This window comes from Xenopus laevis, chromosome 3S (genome assembly GCF_017654675.1).
Source record: "Xenopus laevis strain J_2021 chromosome 3S, Xenopus_laevis_v10.1, whole genome shotgun sequence".
Taxonomy (NCBI): domain Eukaryota; kingdom Metazoa; phylum Chordata; class Amphibia; order Anura; family Pipidae; genus Xenopus; species Xenopus laevis.
In genome coordinates, this window is record NC_054376.1 from 98,972,368 (window position 1) to 98,999,847 (window position 27,480).

Consider the following 27,480-nt stretch of genomic DNA (forward strand, 5'->3'; position numbering starts at 1 on the left):
ATCATCTATTTTTACTTTAATAAGAACATGGAAACCCTAGTCAGCCCTTCACAAACTTAAAATACAGAAAATAAAATGTATTCTACAATAAAGGACTTAAACCTGAATAAATGAACATATAAACAGAACTGCAGTTGGATTTCCAACCAACTGATGTAGATAAAAATATCCCTTTTTATTTATGGTTCAAATGAAAAAAAAAAAAAAATGACATGTAAAGAGTTTAAAATATATATTCTGCAGTTTACACACCTTTAATCCTGTAATTTTAGCAAGATGCCAAATAATGGCTTACTTTTCAATATGAACACTTTGTTCAGTGTTAAGAATCTAGGATTCTTTTCCCACAACCCCCACTCATTTCATGAAATAATCTACAGAGAAAAATGATGCCGAAAGGAAGACTAAATGCAATGTGCCTTTTTGTCTAATGCAGGAAAACAGCTGTGGTCTTCCAAAAGTTCTACAATTGTCTAAACCCATGAACTGGTAACCGTTTCACTACAAACCTATTTATTTGAATAAATACACAAAAGCTTCCACCCTTCAGCAACCCCTGGAAAAGCATCAAGCCCCTCCGTTGTAGTCCGAGTGATAGCATATTGAACTATGCTGCTGTTTAGAACTAGTTTGGTACTATCACTTGTTCTGTATTGCAGATAACTACAGGAACAATACATTTTCCTTTGCATTAGTTGGGTGTAATCATTTAAACACGTTCTCAAGTTTAGTCCATTTTTTTTTTCTTGGGAAGTCTTCAAAGACTGAAAAATAAAGCACAAGAAGAGCAGAGTGTGTGCTCTTTTATATTCTAGTTCTGTATTGAGAGAAGCCCAATTTTCCAGTGCTAGTGTACTTTGATAACAAGGCAACGTTAAAAAATTTTCTTTTCTTTCATTTTTTTTTTTAAGTGCATAACATGTCACTAGTTCTGATATGAGGCTGAATAGAAAATCGTGGCTTGGGGTTGCCTCGAACTGAAACAAGTAACAAGCCCGAAATTGTGAAAACTGCTTGCAGCACAAAAGTTTAAAAAAAAAAAAATCCCAATTTTTTTATGTTCTGGTCAGTCTAAACTCACAAGCCTTTAGAGTTCCAACAGCATCCTTTACAGCATGATAAATGATATTCTTCACCTAGAAAATAAAAAAGTATTTCAATAAGCACAAAGCACTGTACGAGGGAAACAATGGAATATATTGTTATACAATTGAATCACTCAACAATAGAGTGCTTAGCCTTCTTTTCATGTAGCATACATATAGTAAAGAGCCAAAATTGCAGTTTTACACAGCTCTCTTTGAACGTCAGAGTCACAGACACTATGGGGGGAATTCACAAAATTTGTGATATTGAGACAAAATAAAAATGCAGATAAAAATATCTCGGATTTCACACCAAATTCACAAACCTCTATCTCCACTTTTGTGAATTTGTCTTTTCAACAGACACTTTTCATATTGTCTTTCGCACAACATTTTAACGACATTTTTTCTGAATTAGTCTTTAGCTCTTACTAAACCTGTCAGCCATTAAATTGGAATTTCCGGGGGAGGGGTTATTTTACCTAGGAAAATTATACAGGATTTTTTTCTGGATGTTTGTGTAATTCGACTTCAGTAACAAGATATAAGGGTCTAAATACAAAAAAAAAAAAATTATTTTGCATAATATAGGGATTTGTTTAAAAAGTATATTTTATTATTTTAGGTCAAGTGTCTTAAGTGCTGCTAAAACTAAAAAAAATGACTGGGAGGCTTTACTTTTCCTTTACATTTTTATAATATATTCACTCAAATTGCTAATAATGCCTCATTCATTAAGCTAAAACTAGTAAAATAACACAACTGTAATTTAAAATGTTATAAAATACACTTTTGTGCTTAATCAGTGTTTTACTTGTTTTGTTAATGAGGCTTTTACACCTATAGGGTTAGACACAAATTTGTGCCCTGACTATAAAATGCTAATCCCTATTAAAATGCTAATTCTTCCCCAATGGGGCACCTTCAAGAGGTGAAATGAAGATTGTTGAACCAAAGGAGAGCAGATTATTTTAGAATTGATCTGACACATGGGGAAGATTTATACTGAGCTTCACTCCATTTTTAAAATGTCGGGAGAAAATGTTGTTTAAAATGTTGTTTTTGCTCAATTTTCATGTTGTTTTTATAAAAGTGTATGTAAATTCTTTCTTTCACTAAAAAATGAAAAGTGACGGTTGAGTCGGAAATTAGTTGGATTTCTGTTTGTGAATATGCAGAAAGTATTTTACACCAGTTTACCACCACTTTTACTCCAAAAATGGGCTATCTCCACTTTTGTGAATTCCCCCCTTTGACTTCAAGCCTGGTATTTCCACTGTAAAACTATTAACATTCCAGAAACCACTAAAAAAAGAGCATTTGTTTTAAGTGGAAAGGTGCTCAGTAAAGCGCTCTGAGTAAGTTTATATCCATTAAATTTGCGGGTATAGATCCCCCTTCATTTTCATTAAGATCAAGGCCATGCAATTTAGAATAACAATTGTCCTTGATAATGACAAAGTAAACAAGTAAAATGCAAATATATTAAAATACTATTGTATGTTCTTGGAGTTTTCATCGCAATAGGAAGTCAATGTTTACCTGTAGTTTATCCTCATGGTTTGTATGAGTGTTAGACAAATGCCTGAATTCCTGTGTCAGGCTGAAGCAATGCTTTACATGTTCTGGAGAAACAAAGTCCTCTGCTACCTTTATACAACTGTACAAATTGTGCACCTTTGAAGAAGGAGGAATAAATAAATAACAGATATAGAACATTATATCCTTAGAGCAATGCTTTCCAACTTCTCACACATAGCAAGCCAATTATTTCCCGTTGTGCGTGTTTGAGGGCAGAGTTATGTCATATAAAGAAGTCTATGAGGCCCAGGAGCAGACAGAGCTATAAAAATACCGTAGAGGACAAAATTTGATCAGGGGTTTCCAATTGAATAGTCCTGCTTTAGAGTATAGAATTAAAAGGAGGACACATTTTCCTAGGCAATTTTTCCCTTAAGGTTTTTGCATCAAGTCCTGTGAGTGCTGAATGGTATTGATGATTGTATTAACACATTTCTGAGCACCCAGGCATTTTCATGGCCTCCAGTGTGAACTTATTTCTGGATTTTTAAAAGTGTGAATGCAATTATTCATACATTGCATAGAAAAATCAGAATAAGCCATTTACAGTAATAAGTTACAACTGTCGTTTGTGTCGTGTGACTCACTGAAATAACCTGCTTATTATTAAATAAAGGGGGGGGGCGCTGCCCTCTGATGATAATAAAATATACCTTGGCGTTCAATGAATTATATAAAAGCACTTGGCTCGCAGGATTGTAATTTTATAAGGTCATGGAACTAATCAGTGAGTTCTGATATCCTTACACTATGACTGCCTGGATTACATTTGGTAGCATCTTTTATAGGCAAACCTACCTGATGGGGTGCACCAGCTGGAATGAATACAGCATCTCCTAAAAACTGTACAATAGCCCAGCCTTGTACACCATATTCATCATACAGCCGCTTACGCAGTGTCTGGTCTAAATACCAGCTTTGGTCATGGATTGGATCATGGTCTGGAGGGTTTTCTTGTCCTTGCTCGTCCCCCACCTTAAAACAAAAGCACCACAAATATAAGCACATGTTCCATTTGAAGAAACTATTCTTGCTAAACAAGACAGTTTCAAAATATCAGACCTTACGGAGCAGCTCTCTAATCTTCTCGGCATCTTTTGCAGCATAAATATGCCATAAAGCACCAGGCTTCTCCTTTCCATCATGAATACGCTTTTTTGTTACATCATCAGCATCACCCTCTTCAATAGTCCTTAAAACCTCTAGGAAAGTTTTAAAAAATTATAGAACTATTAAAAAAATTAAACTTTAACTGTGCATTTAATCTAAAAACACCTAAATAAAAACATAGGAAGGATTTTTTTCCCACAGAAAAGGTGGCAACCCTACCACTAAATGGGTTTTCAACAAGAATTCGGCACACGGCTGGAATGCTTAAGCCAACAGTGTTGGGCATTAGCCTCTGTAGTTATATCAGTTATAACAGCTGCCTTTAATGAACCTCAGGAATTACACTAAACAGTGCCAAAGATAACAGGGCACATGTACTGGATTACGAGCGTAATGGTCATGTTTTGTTCCCCATAATGCAGTATTATGGGTTTTTCTTCAATGAGCTATTTTGCCAAAATGAACACAACTGTGCCCACATTTTGCAGCAAATGGGACGCAACTGCACAAAAGACCACTTGGTATTTCCAGTGGCTGGCATTAGTGTGACATCTTTGCCTGTTTCTTTAGTCGCTAAGAACAACTATAAAGAAGTGCAAGGAGTACCTTAAATGAAAGTGGTTTTATGCGTAAATGACTACAGAGAAATTTGCAGGGACTGCATCTGTGCTTGCAAATATAAGTGAGCCTTATGAAATGTATCATGTAATGTATCAAATTACACCATTATAGAGTTGGTTGGCACCTGAACTGCTGCGGGGAGACATGAGAAGGTAGAAAAAAAGCCAAAAAACAAAAAATAGAAGGAAATTGAAAAAAAAATATACTACTGGTGTACTATCTGAAACCAACAACTGAAAAAAAAAAACTTTAGAAGGTGAACAACCCAATTGACAGCTCACCAAGTCATGTTGTATTCAGTGGTGCTTGTGTGCTAGCAGTATAATAAATACATTGCCCTATAATCTCCCCAAGTGATAGTATCATCCTAAAAGTTTAGTGCCTTTTCACTAGGCCTACAAAAACCTAAAAGTGCTTCTTACCTTCATCTTCACTGCTTTCCCCTTCTGGAATCCCCACATATACCATAACATTAACTGCATCAGATACGTCCAAATGTAGGTTAGTAGTACCTACACGTCTGTCTTCAGCAGTAATTAAACCTGAAAAACAGAAATGAAACATACATAGTCCAAAACACTATGTGCCAAGATTAATCAACTTTATAACTACAAATTAGGATCAACCGATACCTGCATTTTGAAGAGGTAACTGCTTTGAACAGATACAAAATCAAACACAAGTTTCCTTAATCACCAATTCATTTTATGATAACGTTAGCAAGTTTTCACAAACACACAAATGCAAACATAAATTATGGAATTATGCACAGAACAATTTAAAGGAGAACTAAAGCTCAGCAATGAATTGTGCAAAAAATAAAAAATAAATAAAAAAGGCAATTGCCTGCAAATATTTTGTACTGGAGAACACCAGCCTTCCACTTTGATCATTTTGGTCAGAAAAAAAGGCACGTGAATGTTAAATCTGTTTTTTTTTTTACTGAAAGACAGCTACATACCATAAGCATTGTACATTTTAGGCCCTAAGTCTGGTCGTACAAAATAACTAGGCAATCTTGAAGCTAAATTGAGCCTGCCGTCTCTCTTTGCGTATTCTGGGAGAGGAAGATTGTCCATCAAGTCATTAAATCTTAAAAAAAAAAAAAAAAGAATTATGAATATTCACACACATTACCAGCCTACTCATTTATAGTGCACATCATTTAAAGGTGTTTTACATGATGTTAACAGAATACTTCATTCCCACTCAGTCCCTATGTAGTAGGGTTCCTAGCTGTAAGTAGGCAGCACAGAAATCTTTAACAGCCAATGAGTAAAGGTGGCCATACACGGAGAGATCCGCTCGTTTGGCGATGTCACCACACGAGCGGATCTCTCCCCGATATGCCCACCTTGAGGTGGGCAATATCGGGCTGATCCGATCGTGGGCCCTAGGGCCCAACAATCGGATCCTAAGGATGGGTAACGGGCGGTCGGATCACGGGACCGCATCAACGAACAGATGCAGCCGTGATCCGACAGGATTTTTAGTCCCATTTGATCAAGGAAGTCCGTCGGAGGGCCCCATACACGGGCCAATAAGCTGCTGACTCGGTCCGTGTATGGCCTTAAGTCTCTCTAAAAAATACTTTGCATTATGCAAGTAGCCCCCTAGGTAATATAAAACTAAATTATGTCTTAACGGAAATCACTGAAAACTAGTTTTTTTTTTTACAAACCATTTCTAAGGCAATTTGCAGTAGTGTTTTTTTATGCTGCCACTGTTTCTTTGCCAAATGTTGGCATTTCTATGGGCTTGCTAAAGTGCTTTAAAACACAGATGAACAGACCACTCACTTTCTGTTTGAAGCATTAGAAATTTAGCTTTGTATAATGGCAAAATAGAAAATCAAACACATTTTTAAAAGAAATGTATATATACATATACACACTGTGACAAGCTGGCTGCCTGTATATGCACTTTTTGTGGGAATTTAACTATGGTAGGCAGATCAGAATGGAATCCACAAGGCTCAAGAAGAAGGGGACGGCCTCGAAAAAAATGGAGAAGATCAGTGGAAGAAGAAATTATAAAGATGGGAAAAACATGGAATGAGATCAAGAGAATAGCAACAAATAGATCTGAATGGAGAGTCTTCACGGATGCCCTATACTCCACTGGGAGTCGAAGGAACAGAGGCACCACATCTACAGTCGAAAACAGATTTATTCAGGAATTCTTACCAACATAAAGATTATAGCAACACAGTTCATTAGCATTTCTACAGCATGCACTGGCAACTTTTCCCCTCTCTTTGGGGTGGCTCTCATTAAGCCCCTTTTACTCCCCCCTTCAGGGAGATCAATGCGCCAGACTGTGGCCTGGCACACCTTCTGGCAGCACCACACCTCCCTCCAGCACAAGGAGGTCTTCAGGGACCCACATCCTCCTCCAGTACAAGGAGGTATCCCACAACACTGAGGTGTAATCCCACCCCTCTTATCTGCAACTCACCGGCACCATAATCAGATTAGCTACCTCTAGCTGGGCAGCTGCAAAAAAACATAATCATGTCAGTGCAAACAGTGACAATATTTTTACCGAGTGAGCATCATATCTCGAAAATCTTCTCCAGGGGGCCAGTCCTTAAGCTTGAGGACCATTGGACTTCCATCTTCTGCTCTCAACCTCTCTGTGAGGGGGGGAGGAAGAGTATAAAATGAAGGCTATTATTTATGTAATATATAGCATTCTTTTTAGGCATATTGGGTTGCTCAAACCCAATCTCTATTGCCCGAATACTACAGAATGGTTTATTCAGGATACATTGCAATATAAGACAAGCAGCACACTTGACCTTAAAGTTTGACTCAATGAAAATTTTACTTTAAAATTAACATGAGGAATATCTGCTGAAGGTTGAAGTAACATAATTCTATGCTGCTTTGAATCTCAATAATGAGCAATAAGGGAAGAAGAGGCAGTCTGTTAAATATCATCAGTTATGACATGTTAATTTTTTAAATGTCATCAAAGTTTATCTCTGCTGATGGTTTTTTTGTGAAGCAGTACCAGATTGAAAGGCAATTGAAACTGTATAGAAACATATTCTTGTTTTGGTGTATATGGAAATTATACTATATGCCATTTATAGTGGATCAAGGCAGCTTAAAGAATTGTTCAGTGTAAAAATAAAAACTGGGTAAATAGGCTGTACAAAATAAAAAATGTTTATAATATAGTTAGGCAAAAATGTAATGTATAAAGGCTGGAGTGACTGGATGTGTAATATAATAACCAGAACACTACTTCCTGCTTTGCAGCTCTTTTGGTTTCCACTGATTGGTTACCCTGGTTACCAGGCAGTAACCAGAGACTTGAGGGGGGGCCACGTGGGTCATATCTGTTGCTTTTGAATCTGAGCTGAATGCTGAGGATCAATTACAAACTCACTGAACAGAAATGTCCCATGTGGCCCCCCTTCAAGTCGCTGAAAAGCAGGAAGTTGGATTCTGGCTGTTTTATTAGAGATCTGTTCACTCCAGCCTTTATATATTACATTTTTGCCTAACTAACTATATTAGAAACATTTTTTATTTTGCACAGCCTATTTACCCAGTTTTTATTTTCACACTGAACTGTTCCTTTAAGTTCTGGCAAACTGATCGCCATCGGCGCTTCCTAGTTACTACTCCACGATAAAAAAACCCAAAAAACTAGTTCTTCAGAATACTTTTTTAAACAGCACTTTGGTTACCATGTAAGAATTCAGTAGCCATATGTAGCTTCTGCTGGTATTTAGTTAAATATATCTGGAAAGTTTAACTAACCACACTACTGGGACTTTTATTTCAGATTCTTCAATGGGAACACGGTGTGATTTTGGGTGTGTCACACTCAATGGTTTTAAATATCCTAAAAAAAAAAAACTTTGGTCAAAGTGCCAGAAATCATCTTCAATTGACAGAATAAACAAAATCACTGTTATTTGGCAACTAAATTAATGCTAGAAGATTAGGACTGGGGCTGTAAATGGCATATAGTATAATATAAAATTATATGAACTTTCAAATGATCCAGTGTTACGGTTCTCCGATTTTCTTCTCTCTATAGTATAATATACTTTTGGTAACGGTTTCCAAAGCCTTATTTGATGTATAGCTCGGACATCCTAGGTCTTAACAGTCCACACACACACACGCGCAAAGACTATAACATACAGAGATCAAGACACAAACACAAACATAAAGGACATATATAAACATATAGTGACCTTTTACATTTAGTGCATTTCAAGCTCATATACATCTGATACAAGAAGAACCAAATCAAAATGAGAATTTACTTTCTATGACTTGAAAGCCATCCCAAAAATCTCGAACTTTCACATCAGAAATGATAGCACCGTTTCTACAGTTCACCAAATCCACATCTTGGTCTCCAAACTCAAGGCTAAAAGCTTCAGGTTTCCAAAGTTCCGATTTTAGCTTTTTCTGTACTCCAGAAACAAGTACAGGCTGGAAACAAAATAAAAAATAAAGCAAAGTTAAAGGGACATTGTATCAACCAAAAATGGTGAAAAAAAAATATTTGTAGAGAGAAAAGTGAAAGCATATCCCTTTTATCAGGTTGTACTTTATATTCAGATTACAGTTTAACAATAAAATGGGTAAGAGAAGTTTTGCTGTATTCTTTACCTGGCCTTGTTTCCAACACTCTCTGAATATCTTCCAGTTGTTCTTGTTGCTTGGATCATGAAGACACAGTAGCCTTCCATCACAGAGCCAGGAATGTGAAGTGTGTGGATCAAAGACATTTAACCCCATCACCATTTCCTTTCCCTCTTTAAGGGCCTCAGTTGAGCTACTGGCTCTTTTAGCAGCATCTAAAGTATTTTTATTCTCTACCACAGAAGCAATAATGTGATCCAGAAAATTCGGTAAGGTTGTTTTTCCCTTTGCCTACAAAGACATGGCAGAAAAATAGGAAACAGAAATGAGAACAGTATTTCTTTACCTGTGAGTTTGTAACGAAACATATGCTCCCTCAAAGCAAATCGAGACAAAGCCATCTGAATTCTCAAATGATGGCACAAATCGGATATAGATGCCACCCTTTTTTTTGTTTTGTACATTGTATGGACTGTATAAAGGTTGCGATTCATTTAAATAAGATACACATTACATAAACATTGAGATAAGAGGTGCCAATTTAAACAAACCTTCAATGAATATCAATAAGATGTATGCAGAAAGTACAGAGTAATAGGAAGACACCCGATATTGTAAAACAGAATCTAAAACGCTGCAGTGCAATGTGAAGACATTTAGGGGCAGATTTATTAAATGGAAATTCGAATTTTCGAGTTGATTATTGGTCAAAACTCACAAATTTGATTTGGGAATAATCCAAACTCGAATTTAAATGATTTATCATACCTGGACCCTGGGAACAATTCGAATCGACTATTAGCCTAAAACCTGCCGAGTTCATGTAGAAGTCAATGGAAAAGGGAAGATGTTAATAGCCTTCCTGACATTTTTCGGAATGAAAATGAATTTGAAATTCCACCTTCGATAAATGGGCCTCTAAGGGAAAAGTTTCTCACGAATCCAAAAGCATATTTGTAAACCTGAAAATAGGACTGTGTTCTCACCATTCTGTGAATATTGACTATGATAAAAATAAGGGGCAGGATAACTTTCATACCCATAATATTTCAGTGTGCCAAAACTACTTCACTACACTGCAAACCCCTTGGAAAGCCCAGCACTGCAATGTTTTCATTATTCAAATTGATGGAGTGGATTCAAATCAGCCTTGTCAAATTGCAGATGGTTGTTAAGCCGTTTTCACGTTGCCACATCACCCTTTAACAATGGATGAGCCTGCAGATTACACGAAATAAGTGTGAAATGCAGCAAGGTTTCAGATCATGTTTCTGATCATGTGCCATATCTTCTTCCTGCATCTCAAAGAGGGTATCATCATCCATCTAGTAACTGCAGACTTGGAAGCAGAGATTCTCTTTGTCACAGAATACTGAAATCTTGGCTAATCTAAATAACCAAATCAACTCACCTTCCTCAGAAGATTGCTTTAGAATGAGAGTTAAAGTAAATGAAAAACCTTAGAAGCCATGTACCAAGATAATATTAAACCAGACCTCTATTTCATTTTAGAACAATTAAACCTGCAGTACAATACTCTTCTTGTCAAACACTAGCCTTTTTAGCCTGGTGAATAACCTTCGTCGATAAGCTTTTTTAAATGAAATGCAAGTGCACTTTTCCTGTAACAGTGTTTCCCTATAGTTAAAGGGGAAATTATACACCATTTTTCATTCTACATGCGATTATTTCCATTTTTGTGTTTAGGTTCTCAGTATACACTTTGGTTCAGCTGCTGTTTAACATAAACTGCACTTTTGAAAACGCATTCTGGTCATTTTCATTAATGCACTATACACTTACGATTTTGGGCAATACTCACATTGAAAGGGTTATGATCTCTCTATAAAGAGCTATGAGCAAAGTTATGGGGCGTTTGTATTTTTAACTGTACCCACTACCACAATATCATATAATGCATCATCTATTTTCTTTTAAAAGGGAACTGTAGCATGGTCAGCAAACTTGAGAATAAAAAGCAGTGTAAAAAATAACTACAATCAAGAGTCCGTAAAAACCTTTATAGAAGCTACAGAAACACTCCAGGTGAAATATCTACACATACTCACTTCTGTCAACTAGACATTTATTAGTCCTGTAGTGTAACTGTAGTGACTCCAGGGGCATTACAGAAAAATGCCCACTGTTCACCCACAAAATAAGCTGGACACACCCTCTCTACAGTCTGGCATCAAGGCTCAAATTTTGATTATAAAATTGAAAAATAAATTAACGAGTGAGCTATTCTAACAACTAGTGGCAGAACACTATACAATTACTGTACAAAGTGTGCCATTTTGTGTGTCATTACCCTTAATAATTGAGATATAATCAGGTTATACAACGGGAACCTATATACTCTTTTTTTAACGAATTCTAAAATAAAACAATGTTCTAATAAATGAAAACACTATGAACAGTTTAAAAACTGGCAAAATACAGACCAACTAGATTGGTGCATTATTAAACACTACTCACTGAACTTGTGGAAAAGACAGGTGGGAATGGAATTCCAGATTCCATATTTCCTTGAGAAAGTTTCCCTGGGCCAGAATGAAGCAGATCTCGAAGGCTGGAGCCCTCCGTTTTAGCATTTGAAGCAGCGGGTCCCAATAAAAGGCTATTAAAAAGTTTTGGAGATGAAGTCTTAACATTTGCATTTAATGGGTCCAGTTCCGTAGAAGGACTTGACTCGTTGTTGGATGTTGATTTTGGGTCCCCGTTGTCTGAAATAAATGAAATGAATGAGCAAAACTAAGTCTGAAACATTCCCAGCTCATAATAACTACCAAAGAAGCAATATTTTCTCATTAGGCTATGTCCACCTTGAACAAGAATGAAAAAAGTCTTGCAATGAAAGAATGGATTTTGAAAGGTTGCCATAACTGAATCACAGTTATTTTTAAATTACAACTTGTAAAATGAAATATCGTACCAAGAGTGCCAATGCAAAAAATCCTTTGCGTATTATGTAAAGGAGAATAGAAAGCCTGTGAAGCAATGTGGGAATTGGAGCCTTGGCTGTAGGAGAGTTCATTTCATTAGAAAAACAAAGCAGAAAAGTAATTGTATTTGACGTGTTACCTTTTGTCTCTTCTTTTGCTTTCTGGGCTGCAAGGTCTGCCAGCCAGTGTAAGGCAGATGGAGTAGCTGGGCGGCTGCTTTTGCTTTCTGTGCTATTATTTATGACAATATTTGTTTCATTATTTGACGACCCCTCGTTTTCTGTATCCTCTTTCTTAAAAGGTTCATTTGATTTATTTTCTGTTCCCTCACCTGTGGTAGTTGTATCTTCAGCAGCATTAGGCAACTAAGAAAGAAGAAATACAAAGTCAAAATCCACCTCACAATATATCTGTGAAATATAGGAGCACATTAGCTTAAAGGGGACATATACCTTAAGTTTATCTAATTTAATTACATAGGTTTAAAAACCTTTTTAGTATAGCGTTCCGATCCAGTTTTTCGACAAAACACCTGTTAAGCACCACCTGTTTCCTTCCTATCCGGTGTTTGGTCTGAGTGCAAGGGAGCAGCCTGCCCTCGGAGCTTAGTTAGCAGAGTACTGTTAGAACAGCTAACCTAATTCAAGTAGAGCCAATAAGAGCAGAGGACTTGCCTTCCTTCTATGCAGGTTTTATGTGGGTCACGCTGCCTTCTCTTCATTTATCTTAGTGAGTACGCTCTATACTCCTTTCTCATTTTAATTTATACTTATGTGTTACGTGGGCCAGCTGCTCAGTGCACGCTGTTCACATTTAAAGGAAACTGTCCTTTGAATACCAGCAGCATCATTTATATGAACTACTTAGTTATCGGTTCTTAACTTTCCTAGCTGCAGAGTCCTTAGTACAAACAAGAACTCCTGCTCTGTGACAAGGTGTTGTTGGCTAGAATTCAGAGAATAGACAGTAGGATTCGCACTTAACCAAATGAACTGTGCAAAAAACATGGGCAGTACTTGTCCCTGCTTATTTGTTTATAAAAAAAAATGGACTGTTTCCTGAGGCAATCACTGAAACACGCCCATAGCTCAGTTCAGCCTGGACACTGAGAAGAACAGTTCTATGTGCAGCTGACTTTGTAAACGTTTTATTTAGGTAAAACAACTTTATGTTATTTTTAAACTATGACAACTCATTTTTGTAGTAGTAGGGGGTACTTTAATTGGGAAAAAAAGATTTAAGCTTTTAAAATATAAAAATTGATATACAAATGGAACAATGAAGGTTGTTTGACTCTGCATTACTTATTCATGCCTTCCTGCAATCACCCAGCATCTTATCAGCAAAGCATTTTGCAATATTGTCATATATAAAGAGATTGTCACAATTTTTATGGTGAACTTTAAAATTTCTAAATTGCACTGTTTACATGCAAATAACTCATTCTACCGTGTTATTCTTGAATCAACAAATACACGCAAGTTGAAGTGGCTCAGATTAATAGAGCAGGGGCACAATACAGCAAATTCCCCGGGAAATATAAACACACACACCACAACATACCTGGGTCATTCCATTTGTGACTGCTGGCCTCAAGACAGATTTATTGTGTCTGTTAATACATGGACAATTGGCTTTAATGCCCCACTTCCCCCTTGCTGCATGGACCATATCCCCGATGTTGTAAAGAGCTGGAAGAGAAATTTGATGTAGTTATGTCTTGTATATATTGATATTACTACAAATGAAAAATTACTTTGTGAATTGGTCTTATAAGAGTGGCCTTACCAGTGCCTGGAATAATCTGAGTAGGCATAAGATTCTCCGGTTCATGCGGCTGCCCTTTTACACACTTTAGCCATGCAAAGACTTCTTCATCACCAATTTCATCTTCTTTATATAAAAAAAAACCCCACAAACATTAGGTGTGTGTGTTTCAGTATTATGGGTATATAATGGGAACTAGCCAAGAACATGTAAAATTATCCTTTTAAATGGGCCTTAGTGATGTAATTTCTGTCACATGACTCACTGAAACGTGTGTATTAGAATAAATAATTTAACCCATGTTGTAAAATATGAGGATATTAGAAGTCCCTTCAGAATTCCATGACCTGTATAAAAGCACTGTAGTCTAGTTTATTCCCTATACATGTTTAACAATGAAATGATACATTTTAGAGAAAAAAATACAAGTTGAAAAGTTGAACGTTTTGTATCCAAAAAGTCACAAATAAGATTAACAGTTCTTACCTCTGCGAGGCTGATGTTTTCGGAGTCTATAACAATCAAGACAAACGCCAAAGCCACACTTGCGACAAACCCAGTGAATATTGAAGAGAGTAGTCTCACATACATCACACATCTCCCTGACACCACGTACTGCTCTCTTCCATGCTACCTTCTCTGTACAGAAAAGATTAAACAAAAAACTTGTTTTGGACTCAACATAACGATTGCATATTAATTAAAAATACAAACAGCAAGGTAGCAAAATAAACGTACGCTGGGGTTGCACCATCATCATGGCTTCTTTTTCAGACATGACCAACTGGCAAAACTGATCGCCAACATTAGCTAGAATATATTTTGAGGTCTCTAAATCAATGCCTTCAGCTGGAACAGAAACAGGAACCCAAAGGCGCATTGCTTCAGAATCACTTTGCTGGGGACTTAAGAAGCCCTCAACACGAAGAATACCTTTTCTGGTAAACGCCAGCCTGAAAAGAAACACAGTACAATTCCAATATCAGCTCCATTTAACATCAGAGACAATCAATCAACGTATTGGTTTAGTCACCATACCAGTAAGCGTTGCACATTCTATATTTTTTAAGCAATCGTCCTACACTAAGAAATAAAGGAGAGCTGGGTAATTCTTAAATGTGTTAAAGGAACAGGAACATTAAAAAAATAAAACTTTTTAAAGTAAAAAAAACAATGTAGTGTTGCCCCACTAAAACTACTGTGTGCTTCAGGAACACTACTGTAGTTTATACAAATAAGATGCTGTGTAGATAGTAAAGTTGAAACTAGGGATGCACCAAATCCAGGGTTTGGTTTGGGATTCGGCCGAATCCTTCAGCCCGGCCGAACCTGAATCCTAATTTGCATATGCAAATTAGAGGCGGTGAGGGAAATCGCATGACTTTTTGTCACAAAACAAGGAAGTAAAAAATGTTTTCCCTTTCCCACCCCTAATTTGCATATGCAAATTAGGATTTGGTTCGGTATTCGGCCGAATCTTTTGAGAAGGATTCGGGAGTTCGGCCGAATCCAAAATAGTGGATGCGGTGCATCCCTAGTTGAAACAGGGCTAAATTGCACAGGTTAAAACATAATATAACTGACAAGCTGCATAGATTTAATTTTTATACAGAAAACTAACTCCATGGTACTCTACAGAGTTTATCGGACATCGGATATGTAACCTGTGCACCCGTTTTACCAGTGCAGGGCAACAATACATTATATTTAAATTACTTTTAAAAAAAACTTTCACTTCTGATTGGCGAAATTGACCCATTTTGCTTTTCTGAAAATTTGCGAGGTCAATAAGTGTTCTTAGTGCAACATTTTTCAAACCATTTGGCTTTTTTTCTTTTTTTAAACTATACATTAGAATCTGGTGAGTTCTAATCTCACGTTTTGATAAATCTGCCCCTTAATGTTCCTCTCGCTAGTATTTTAAGTCTGGCAGCTCAGTGATCCGGGAGCATTCTGAACTGTTACAATTTTCTACATTTAGTCGTTACAATGAATTGATACATTTCTCAGCAGTAATTGTTGATTATTAGCAAACTATTGTACCAATTCTAGCAGCTGCCTTTAATGAAACTCTAGAGATTCTGCTCAGCAGGGCCAAAGATAACAAGTATATCAATTTAGAACTGTTAAAGAGTCAGCGACCCCCCCCTCCCAGAGCTGCTTTAGAAGGTGAAAAATGAGACTTCAATATTAGAAAAAAAATGGTTACAAAATAGAAAGTAATTAGAAAAAGTATTTATTTCTGGTGAACTTTTTGAAACCAACTGAACTGACAAAAAGCTTTTGAAGGTGAACAACCCCTTTAATCTTTATTTTTTATAACTAAACCTACCTCACATTATTCTAAATGCTTACAGTCCAAAAATGTTAAACATGGTAGTCAATAAGAGTGCAGTGTTATTAATGGGGAAAAAAGAGGACAGAAGGTCTGCATTATTTTTAAAGAAAAGATGGCAATGTAAATTCGATTTATTCGTTGTTTCCAAAGAGGAATTGAGGCACACATGGCCATTCTAAGGGACTTTAAGCCCAAGCTATAGGTTAAATAAAACACAATAGTTTAATGTTTAACTGTACAGAAAAAAAAGCGGTGTTTCTTGCAAATAGTATGTACCTAATAAGATTCAAAGAAAAATGTAGATACCTGCGAAAATGAAAGAATCGACAAGCCACAGTGGAATCATCCTGATCCTGCTCTTTGAATTTGCGGTATCTTTCTAGCCTACATTCACGACACTTGTGCAAATGAGGGGCGACATTAATACAAGATCCATCCTGAAGAAAAGGCTCTCCAGATTGTTTTAGCTTTCTTACTTTGCTTACGTCTTTCAAAACGGATTGACCAACTGCAAGCAATGCATTCATTAAAAATTAATTAAATTACGAAATTAAGAAATTAACAAAACAGTTGACTGGGGCCAGGCAGAAGACTTTTTGTTGGCAAAACACACAAAAAAATATATATTGGAAATGTCACATTTAAAGCACAAAAGGAAAATTTTTATTTTTTCTAAGGGGTATCAAGATTATGCAGTTATATTCACCTCTACTTTTGCACGCGTGATATTAAAATCACTTTGCTAAAACAACAAAAAAGAGGGGAGGTGGACAAAAAGCCCTGAGGGTATATCAAGGCAATTGGCCTCATTTTACAACAGAGGATACGTGCCCATACCAGGTCAAACATCCAAAATTTGTAAATGCTAATATGGATTAATTAAAATTTAAACACTAGTTCTTTGTATCCTATATGCGAAGGAACAGATGAGGCCAATTCAAGCACAACATTTAATCCAAAGCAGATTTGTAATTAACAAAACATTTTCATTGGTTTAGTGTCATTTTGATGTGTAATTGCTATTGAAAGCAGCATTTGTTTCTCCCTTTCTGCACTGCTGGTCTCTTAAAAACAAGGTAACAAAAACAGCTCTCCCTCAGCTATGATTTAAATAAACCAGTTACATTGTTTCATGGGTCACAACAGACAATGCAGTAAAAAGAGATAGCTACTAGTTTCAACAGCAATTACATTTACAAATAATTCTACAACCAATGAAAATGTTTTAAATTGCTTCATCTAGGAAAGTCTCTTAGAATTACATTTCCTTCATGATATGAAAAAAAAATTGTGTACCCTTTGTGGTTTCAAATATCTAAATCTAAAACGAATATGCTAATTTCTGCCCACGCAATCCTGCAGTACATACTATTAACACAGGAATGGCAGGGCAAAGCAGGCTGAATTGAATATGCTATATACTTGAATATACAAATAAGCAACCAATCAGGCTTCACAAAAAACTAATCAAATCATTTCACAATATCCCTCAAAAACAAAACAAAAGGACAACAGATAGGATTGTCCATGTTTTATACAGATGACAGAAATATTTGAGCTTATTTTATATAGTTTGCAATCATACCCTTCAGTGAAGTTGTTCTTGGTCTGCCTTTTGAAGGTTGTTTTCCTCTACCTTTTGCCATTAACAAATCGTTACGTTCTCCATTATGCCCTAAACTTCCAGCCAGATGTTCTGGTATTCCTCTATAACCAATCTTTGAATTCAGCTGCTCCTCAGAATCACTCAGATCACTTAAATCACTGTTGGTGCTGGAATCAGAGTCTTGCTTTGATGTCCTACTTCGTTCATCTAGGGTAAATCTGTTAACAGATTCAAAAGCGGCTTTGTTTTCTTGAGGGTAATCTGAGGAGCAATGGATACCAGGCTGGAGCCGATTTGAGAGTACTGTAAAGGTTCGTAACAATGGATTGTCCTCAGTAGGGCTAGATGACAATGTAGGCATTTCAATCGGCTGACTTAAGCCGTTAGCTGGTGAACTGGAACGACCATTTCCAAGAAAGGCAGAACTCTGTAGAGTTTCACTACTCAACGAGCCAGGAGAAACTGGCAATCTTTTTGGAGATTCCACAGAAAGAAACAAAGACATCTTCAAAGCACTCGAGTCATCTAACTTGCGTGGTTCTGTCCAAGCAGAAGGGAGTGCACTGGAAAAGGAGCCTTGAGGTGACTGGGAAGGAAAGCCAAATGGCAAAATATCTTTTTTTTCTGAAAAAGCCAAGAAGAGATTTGAAGGTTCTTTCCTTGATAATTTTGGGGGCTGAAGAAACAGATTTTCATGAGTTTCTGTAGGTCGAGTACTTACAACCTTCCCAGGAAACGCAGTTGTTAGTTTTGGCATTGATTCAGAAAATGACATCTTTGAATTTGTTTTACTTTCCACTGCGGCTGGGGGCTTAAGTTTTTCGAAACCAGAATCAAATCCCTCCTTATTTTTCTTTGGAAGTTCTCCATTAGGTTGCTCTTCTGTAGCACTTGTAGCACTCTCTGTTATGGAAGTAAAGTAGTTACTTGGGGAGACATTTTGTGTCATACACTGAAAAAATAGATTTTTGGATAAATCTGTTTCCTTAGGAGCCTCCTGAATACTATTTGCACCAAACTGAAACCCAATAGCTTTGTTTTCTTGAAGTGTTCCATTAGATAAGCTTTTATCATTCCCAAATGTTGGCTGTGAAGGAGATGTGCCAAATCCACTCGTGGTCAGCAGTGATTTTCTGAAGTTCTGAAAATTTAAAAATGAAAAATATCTATAAATGGATTGGGTAAAATTAAACACACTCTACAATGCAGCCATAAACTTTTTGAGAATAATAATCAAGGACAGTATAACGTGAGTTGAAGAGACCAGGGGTAGATGGTAGCATGCAATCACTACAATATACAATCACTGAACTGTAAGCACACTTATCTTTTTTTTTTTTTTTTTTTTAATGTGGCCTTCTGTCATATTCTTTGTGCCCCCTATTATAACCTTCTGCTGTAGAACAGTCTTCAATTAATCCATGTTGAGAACATAGGATTCTATAAATAATTAAAATGCAAACCTCTCCAAGGGACCAGTTTGGCTTCTTATCTTCTCCAGTCAAAGCAGAGAGACTTGTATCAGAGATTCGTACTGTGGTAGGAGTAGTACCACTTGAAGTTATATTCTCCGAGTTCCCAACACTTTCACCAGACAATATATCTTTAGCCGTTCCAGAGAAAGTTGGAAAAGCTAACGATGTTCCATCATTCACAGGCTGATCTTGAACCACTAATGTGCGTCCGTTCTCTTTGGTGTAGGTTGCAAATCGGATATTGCGATTAATTTGAGGAACAAAGTGTAACATTTGCTTAGATTTTGAGTCAGATGTAGCTTCTCCAGTGCTGCTTGCATTCCATATTCCTTGATTAGCTTCACTGCCATCATTTCCATTACTGTCCATATCTTTCTTATCTACTTTCTGTTTTTTTCGATCAGAATCATTGTCAGCATCTGAAGGCAATTTTCTTCTGCGAGCATCTATATTCTCTTTCTTTTTCTTTGATTTACATACTTTTGTAGTCTCCTTTCAAACAGAAAAGAATACCGAATTTTTAACATAGATGAAAAATCATCAAAAATATATCAGAAATATCTACATTAGCAAGCCCAGAAAAAAGCTATTGGGACTTGGCACTGGAAGTGCAACATACATTTAGAAAAGAAACGGGAATGATGCAGGTGAGGATTTCCTCTCCATACACCTAAAAACAGCTCCTGATGTTCATCAGCAAATAACAAAAGACATGTGGCACCACTAGAAATAGGATGTCGGTACCTCACTACAGGTGAGACTGTTCTGATTCTGATTCTATAAAGTTTACTGTATAATAAAAGTCCTTTTCAAATTAAACATGAAAACCAAATTATATTTTTCATTAAAACACCTGCTATAAACTTGTTTAGAAATCTCAATTCTCAATCATATACTGTCTGCTCCTCCTATTCACAATCGCAGCAAGCAGGCAGGTGCCATTCTGTGGACAATATGTGGACAAGTTTACATCAAGCCAAATTCTTGCTACTATTAGATTCTTGATACAATTAGATGGTGAAAGGGGAAGGGGAATGTGGGAACAGCAGTAACATCTAGGAAGTGCAGAATGGAAAGAGAAAGTAATAGCCTGCCCCGGCCTCTATGCCTTAAAAGGGAACTCCAAACAAACATAACAAGCTTTTTGAAAATTAAATATAATTTCAAGCAACTTTGCAATATAAATCAATTAAATTGTATTGATGTAGACTTTTCATGATTTTTAATGGTTTGGAACAGTTCCCTAAGCCTAGACCCCTGCTCTCCTGCTGATCTGTCTGACTACTTTGCTGAGCTGGCTGACTACTGTTACTTTGTATCAGCAGCCCTCTGTCTTTAGCCTTCATCCTCCAAACCCCACAATTCCATGCACACGTGATTTCAACAAGGAATGGAACATCATTGCAATGCATTGTGGGTTATGTAGTTCCTGCATGCTGTCTGTGGAGAAGTTGTTACAATTTGTAACATCAGTGTTTAGTCCCCCTTCCCTGCCAGGATTTCAGATTATGCAAAAAGAGAAGAACTGTTAAACTGTTGGATTTCAGCATAGAAAATGGCATTTATTCATACTTTTTGAAGAAACAGGTAACTGTGATGGGTATATTAGGGGTCTCTGTGTTATGTGGGCCTCTTTATCAAATTTGGTTTGAAGGCCGGAGTTTCCCTTTAAGCATAGTGGGGAGGGCAGGCAGTATATGATTGACACATGAGAAATAAGTTTATAAAAGGTATGGATGTTAATGAAAAAAACAACATTTGTTTTTCATGTATGATTTGAAAAGGACTTATACAGCTTTTTATGTCTAGGTGATGGGTCCCCTTTAAAAACAAGGCATTTATCTGCAATTCCTTTTCATCAATCCCACCTTGTAATCAAGGTGAAAGAATGAGCGATGCATAAACAAATCCCTCCCTTAGGGCTCTTACACATGAGCGTTCCGACCTGCGCTCCCCTGCGTTCCGTTTTTTGGCGTTCAGCCTCAGGGGAGCGCAGGAATAGACGCAAGTCATTATTTGAAATGGGGCTGTACTCACTCAGGCGCGTGTAGGCGCTGAACGCAGGAAAAATGCAGCATGTTGCGTCTGAACCTGCGTTCGGCGCCTACACGCGCCTGAGTGAGTACAGCCCCATTTCAAATAATGACTTGCGTCTATTCCTGCGCTCCCCTGCGGCTGAACGCCAAAAAACGGAACGCAGGGGAGCGCAGGTCAGAACGCTCATGTGTAAGAGCCCTTATGCCTGTGTTAGGCTTCAATATACAAGGGAGCTTCCCCCTTTTTCCATGTGGACAGCATCGTTTCATTAACTACTTCTCCTCCCCCCACTGTTGCTCAAAATTACAATGCAATTTGTAAAGTGAAATCAATTCCAGTCTCTGCCCTGTTTGATGCAAAAACACAATGGAGGGGGGGTATACGGCCTCTCTAAGTTGAAGAGTCATGGTAACAGATGTAAAAGTGCACATTTGCTTGCTGCTGAAGACTGTCCTTAAAGAATTCATGTTTACTATAAATTGGAATGCATGACATGGTTAAATACAGTTTCATATATACCGATCAAAAGTTTCCTTTACTTCTGTATTAAATCAGAATAAGCTAAAACATGTATAGTTAACAGTAAAAAGAACTCAATAACACTTCTCATGCAAGATTTCTTAATGATACTGGTAAACAATATACAAAGAATCTCATTATTACATACATACATAGCCTCAAGGGACTTTGCTCAAACTCAAAGCATTACCTCGGGTCGTAGTAAAGTGTCATCAGTAAGTACCACATGTATTAATTTTGGATCAATAGACTTTATCTCATTGCTCTGCAAGTAGAAAGGAAGGGGGAAATATTTTAAACAAGACAATTAGAAAGCAGGGATATTTACAGGAAATAGCATAAGAAAATAGATCTCATGTGTACATTAATTTTCACAGCATAGTCCAAATTTCTGTTTGATGGACAAACGTTATGATCAGACCCGTAGGCCAGCAAATTTGAGTGTTAGATTTAAATCCTAGACAACAGATCTCTGAACACTAAATTGTGTAGGGATGCACGGAATCCACTTTTTTGGATTCGGCCAAACCCCCGAAACCTTTGTGAAAGATTCGGGCGAATACCGAACCTGAACCCTAATTTGCATATGCAAATCAGTGGGGGGGGAAAGAGGCTAAAATGTTTTTTACTTCCTTAATTTGTGTCGAAAAGTCACATGATTTTAAGGATTTGGATTGGCCAGGCACAAGGATTCGGCCAAATCCGAATCCTGCTGAAAATGGCCGAATACTGAACCAAATCCTGTGCATCCCTAAAATCGTGCCACTAATCATTTTGGCCAGTCAGTGGTAGTGTTTAAATCAGCCAAGGACCTCTCAGTATGGATGGGGCAAAGACACAAATTTAAAAAACCATTTGGCTGTACACATTTTCTGTGTCTGCATTAGGATACACGGAGAATCAGAATTGAAATAACTTATATTGGTGAATTTGAGAAAATAATGGCTGGCTTGCCTACAGATTTTCTATTGTTAGTTTGCATGGGCATAGTGACAGTATATTGACTTGCTTTTTAAAAATCATAGACTTAAATCGACTTTGAGCATACCTCATTCATTGACACATTTATGATACGTGTAAGAAGATCCTGATGGGTTACAACTCCATAAGACCATGGCACTTCTGTATCTGCCAGATAAACCTTAACTTCTTGACCATGAATACTGCAAATACCTTTAAAATAATTTGAATTGATTGGTTACACTGAATTAAAAAGTATAGGTGAAAGTTTTCAAATGTTTATTTACACAGATAAGCTTATTCTTATGTTTAAAGACTACAGGGAGCAAAAGATGAGGTAAATATGGTGCTTTAAGTGTGAGGCAGAAAATAAAGGGGAAACAAAGCAGTTATATAAAAAGGAAAAAATTTCCATCCATGAGAATACGTTTACCTCTTAAAATGAGATCTTGTGTTTTCTTTGAATTGAGCACAGAAGTCACTGCATCCTTTAACAAAGGCTGCTCTTTCAAAACCATTTTATGGCTGTCTGCTCCCATCTGCTGAAATTAAAACAGAAAAGATATTCAGCTGCACACAACAAAATATCCATAATATCATACTAGGATTAATCCCCAGCAAAAGACCAAAATATTTGCAATACCTGATAAAGTTTCAGAGAGCTGGCATCTGGTAGAAAATGCAAACGTTCTTCCAAAAGAAATTCTATTGGAATTAAGGTTCCCAAGCCCAACTTATCCACCAGTGGAGTAAAAGTCTGTTGACAATAACAATAACTATGATTACAACAGTAAAAAAAAAAAAAAAAGTTTTTAAAAGTGTATCTTATAAAATTCCGCCCTTTGCTTTATTCAAAAACTTTTCAAGGAAAAATAGGAAACTTGCAGTGCAAATAAGCGAACAAAAAGTTTTAGAAGAAAATAATTATAGTTATTAATCTTATACATAGATGTATTCAAGTTATTAATCTTAAAGGGAAACAATTGCGAAAATTAAAATTTAATATAAGCTTCATCATACTGAAATAAGACTTTTCTAAATATAATCAATTAAAAATTCTACATCGTTTTGGAAATAATCAAGTTTATCTTCACTATTTCTCTCTCAGCATCTGTTTGCCGTCAGCCGCCAGACTGCCGTCAGTCACAGAAGATGTATTAGAGCTCACAGTAATTTGGAAGAGCCCTAATCATCTGCTAGGAAAGGAAGCGCCCCTATAATTAATATCTAACACCAAACTGCTGCATGAAGAGAGAGGGACAGTGAAGATAAATTTTATTATTTCAGAAACTATGCAGAATATTTAATTGATTGTATTTAGAAAGTTTCTTATTTCAGTATGAAGTTTGTGCATTAAAAAAAACAAACAAAATAAAGCATCAGGGCAAATCAAAGAAAAAAATATACTATTTCAGGCTTGTAACAGCTGGATGTTGCTTTGGTTTAGCTTGCTCCCCCACTAATGCAAGTTACATAGGATCCCCTAGCAATAAACAGCACACAAATAAAACAAGAGTTCCTTAAATTGGACCTGTCATCCAGACACAAAAAACTGTATAATTAAAGTCCTCTTCAAATTAAACATGAAATCCAATTTCTAGTTTTTATTAAAGCATTCATAGCTGTTGTAAGCTCATTTAAACATCTCAGCTGTCAATCAAATATTGCCCTGGTCATAGAGGCGGGGCAGAAAAATTTTCACTTTCCATTCAGCACTTCCTAGAAATTGCTGCTTTCCCCACATTCCCCCATTCTCTTCACTTCTTATTTTGTAGCCAGGGCATTGGGATGGACATTAGGTGCCCCATTCTGGTGCAAAAACAAGATTCTGAGATGATGCAAGGCTTGACTTAATAACAGTGTCCATAAAATGGCTCCTGCCTACTTGCTATGAGTTTCCAGACTGAAGGAAAAAAGATTAAAATAATTTATATTGTGTAATTAAAGTTCATTTTGCTTGACTGATGTGATAAAATAGGATTATGAATATTTTTTTGGGGTGCTGGGTCCCCTTTAATCAGCTTACATTGCCTTCAGGTATGCTCTACAACTACTTTGTAGAATTGTGCTTAGTACAGGGGAATTGTGTATTAAGAGCTCCATTTACAGCCTTAATCATTTGACCACACCCCCAGTGACATCAAAATTGTAACATCAAAATTGGGGCCTGCTGCTTTGGCAAGCACATAGGCAAACGCTACAAGGAGATTTTGTGTGTTCTCTCCTACGTGGTATTTAGTATCCAAAAGTGAGGGCAAAAATGGCTGAAGCCACCCTGGGTTGGCCCCTATGAGATTGCTCTAAAAGCACAGACTTTTGTTTTGCAAATGAAAACAGGCTCCCGTGTTGCCCTAAAGCTGAAGCAGTATTACATTTAAAGAATCTCTAAGAAACAAGTCAAATGTAATATATGTATACATTGAATATATAACTTACTAAGGCTGGCCAATGAGTAGGACAGATTTTGCTCCCTAGGATAATCATCGGTTCTTTTCTTGGAGACCAAACCAGAGGTCCTTCTATCAGTATCATCAAAACATCTTCTCCATGAACCTGTACCCATGAGGTTGGCTTGTAACTTTTCTCATCAAACTCCACAAAGACCTGTTAAGACAATTATATACAAGTCACTTGCTTGTAACAAGTAAATATGCAAACCAGGGATGTCTCCCCTTTACGTTTTTACAGAAGATATGAGAAATCATAACCATTTTGGTGACTTTTTTGTGAAAGAAAATGAGTATTTCAATTGTTTTGGTATCACTAGCGGTTTATCCTTGATAAAAGGCCCCAACGAGGGCCGAAACATTGAATGCACGAGTGATGAATCAATAAAACTCTGCAAGATTTTGGAGTGCGAGTTCCTCTATAATTGACCCAGCACCCACAAACGGATATTGGAGTTAGAGTGTGGGTACCTTCTAGATATAGATATATATATATATATATATATCTATCAAACAAGGGATATATATAGATATCTATATCTATATATAGCATTACTTATTTATGGAGCACAATAAATGAATAGAACAATACAATAAGTACATTTATACTGAACATTGGGTGGCAAGTGTTAAAGAGACTAGCATAAGGAGAGAAAACCTGTGAATGGGAGTTCAAAAAAGAAAAAAAAAGTAAAGCTTTTTATGTGACTATGCTGATAGTGTTTTTTCTTTAAAAAAAATTTAACCGATTTGAGTAAATGTTTGTACACACTGGAATTAAGAATGTGTTAGGATAGTGCATGTACTGTGCAGCAGCATTAATATTGTTTTTCCTGTATCCAGTAGCACAACCACTTAAAGGCACAAAAAGGAATGGTAAAGTTAATTTATTTAAGACATTTATAAAAATGTCAATCCACCATGTTGAGATTTCGTGTGTTTTAGCCACACCCATGTTACACCCCAATCATATGCCCCTGGCCACACCCACCTTTCTGCTAAAAGTTCCCTGCATCTAAAGCCATTTTGGGACAGTTTTAGCCTTTGAGGGCAATCATTTCAGCCTGTTACTGTGGGGAACTAAAAAGGTCTGCTGCATTCATAAAGACATCTGCATTCAACAAAGGAAGATGTTTAATTTATTAGTTTAATAATAATCAATTATGGTTCATGCCATATAAGAAGAGGAGGGAAGGTGGAAGATATTTTTGTACACGAGCATATTAGCAACAGACAAGGGAAGTGTCATGTAGGAGGAGAGCTCAGTTGTTCCGCATCATAAACTTTAACTTGTTTAACCCCAAAGGCTCCGCCCCCAGCCGTGTCTTTATGTAACTTTAATCTGAGGGCCAAGGAAAAACAGCTATAAATCTCATAAAGTCACGCCAATCACTGACTCACATCTGTGCCGATATGTCAATGAACAAGTGCACACTGAGCGCCCCTCACGCTGCGCAATGGAAGTTTGACAAGTAACCGGCGCAGAGAGAGAGCGAGTGAGGTGACAGAGTGAGATTAGGGAATGGTTCGTGCCAGCACGTGGGGGGGGGGGTGAAGGTGCACCCCCGTGCCAGCCAGAAAAATGAGTCGAGCCTGCTAGGGGTTGCCATGCCAACACTACGCAAGACCAGTCACTGCCCCACCGAACCCCGCGCCTGAGTGTAGCCCAGCACCTGGACGCAGATAATAGCAGAGTAGCGGGTGGGTGCCAGTCCGGCTCCTTTACTCCCCCTGCCATAAACCAATGAATGGTACTTACCGCTAGCTCTTCGGGCACCGCTCCTTTCAAGCCCCGTACTGTCCCGCCCTGCCAGGCCCGTTTCCCCAGCGGAGTTGACGGGTCAGTTACTGTCTCTTCTCTCTTCCCGTTGGCCGATTCGTCAAATAGAAACCGAAGTCTCTTCCCCACTGGGGAAACCGGGACCGCCATTGTCCGCCCTCAGTACGAGCAAGATCAACAGATAAAAAAAGCCCTCGGAAGCACCCGCGGGGTCTACGCGTTACACGACAACTTCGCCGTGCGGCAGGGAACACATTCCGAGGAGCCGGCAGCGCCCCGTGAGGATAGGAGGAACGCTGTAACGATGCAAAACAAACGTAGCGCCCCTCGTCGAGTGGAGTGTACATGACATCCAGTCAAACAGACACGCCCCCTTCTGAGGAAAGGGAAGTCGGCGACGCAATCGCGAACGCGTCACGAGTTATACGGAAACCGGATGCTTACAGCGCCCCTAGTGGTTGTCAGTGTGCTATCATATGGACTTGCCCATACCGGACCTAGTGACTAGCCAGTACCCATCTGAGAAGAGTATGGCAGCCTTGGGGGAAGCCCTGTGTCAGACTGGGATATCAGGGGTCCACCAGAAAACTTTAGAC

General features: G+C 37.5%; 1 protein-coding gene across 2 annotated transcripts; it reads right to left on the reverse strand.

Moving 5' to 3' along the window:
* Window positions 1–27,480, reverse strand: kdm3b.S (lysine (K)-specific demethylase 3B S homeolog). Of its 2 annotated transcripts, none has more exons than XM_018256076.2 (24): window positions 26,864–27,480; window positions 25,094–25,261; window positions 23,301–23,414; window positions 23,091–23,196; window positions 22,746–22,870; window positions 21,888–21,962; window positions 19,130–19,633; window positions 17,646–18,807; window positions 16,367–16,568; window positions 14,461–14,675; window positions 14,209–14,361; window positions 13,744–13,848; window positions 13,519–13,646; window positions 12,095–12,320; window positions 11,489–11,736; window positions 9,038–9,301; window positions 8,686–8,857; window positions 6,942–7,032; window positions 5,359–5,489; window positions 4,820–4,939; window positions 3,729–3,868; window positions 3,465–3,641; window positions 2,628–2,762; window positions 1–1,136 (listed from the first exon to the last, which is right to left on the reverse strand). In XM_018256076.2, the coding sequence occupies exons 1-24, from the start codon at window positions 27,032–27,034 to the stop codon at window positions 1,056–1,058; spliced, it is 5,013 nt and encodes a 1,670-aa protein (XP_018111565.1). In that variant the 5' UTR covers window positions 27,035–27,480; the 3' UTR covers window positions 1–1,055. The 2 variants fall into 2 exon arrangements, with proteins under 2 accessions (XP_018111565.1, XP_018111564.1); XM_018256075.2 differs by having other exon boundaries at window positions 23,091–23,199; window positions 26,864–27,479.

Coding starts and splice junctions, on each gene's coding strand:
- kdm3b.S (XM_018256075.2), bottom strand. CDS start 27,034: ATGGCGGTCCCGGTTTCCCCAGTGGGGAAGAGACTTCGGTTTCTATTT. Junction 18,808..19,129: donor CAAACTGGTCCCTTGGAGAG/GTTTGCATTTTA, acceptor TTAAATTTTCAG/AACTTCAGAAAATCACTGCT. Junction 11,737..12,094: donor AGCAAAAGAAGAGACAAAAG/GTAACACGTCAA, acceptor CATTTATTTCAG/ACAACGGGGACCCAAAATCA.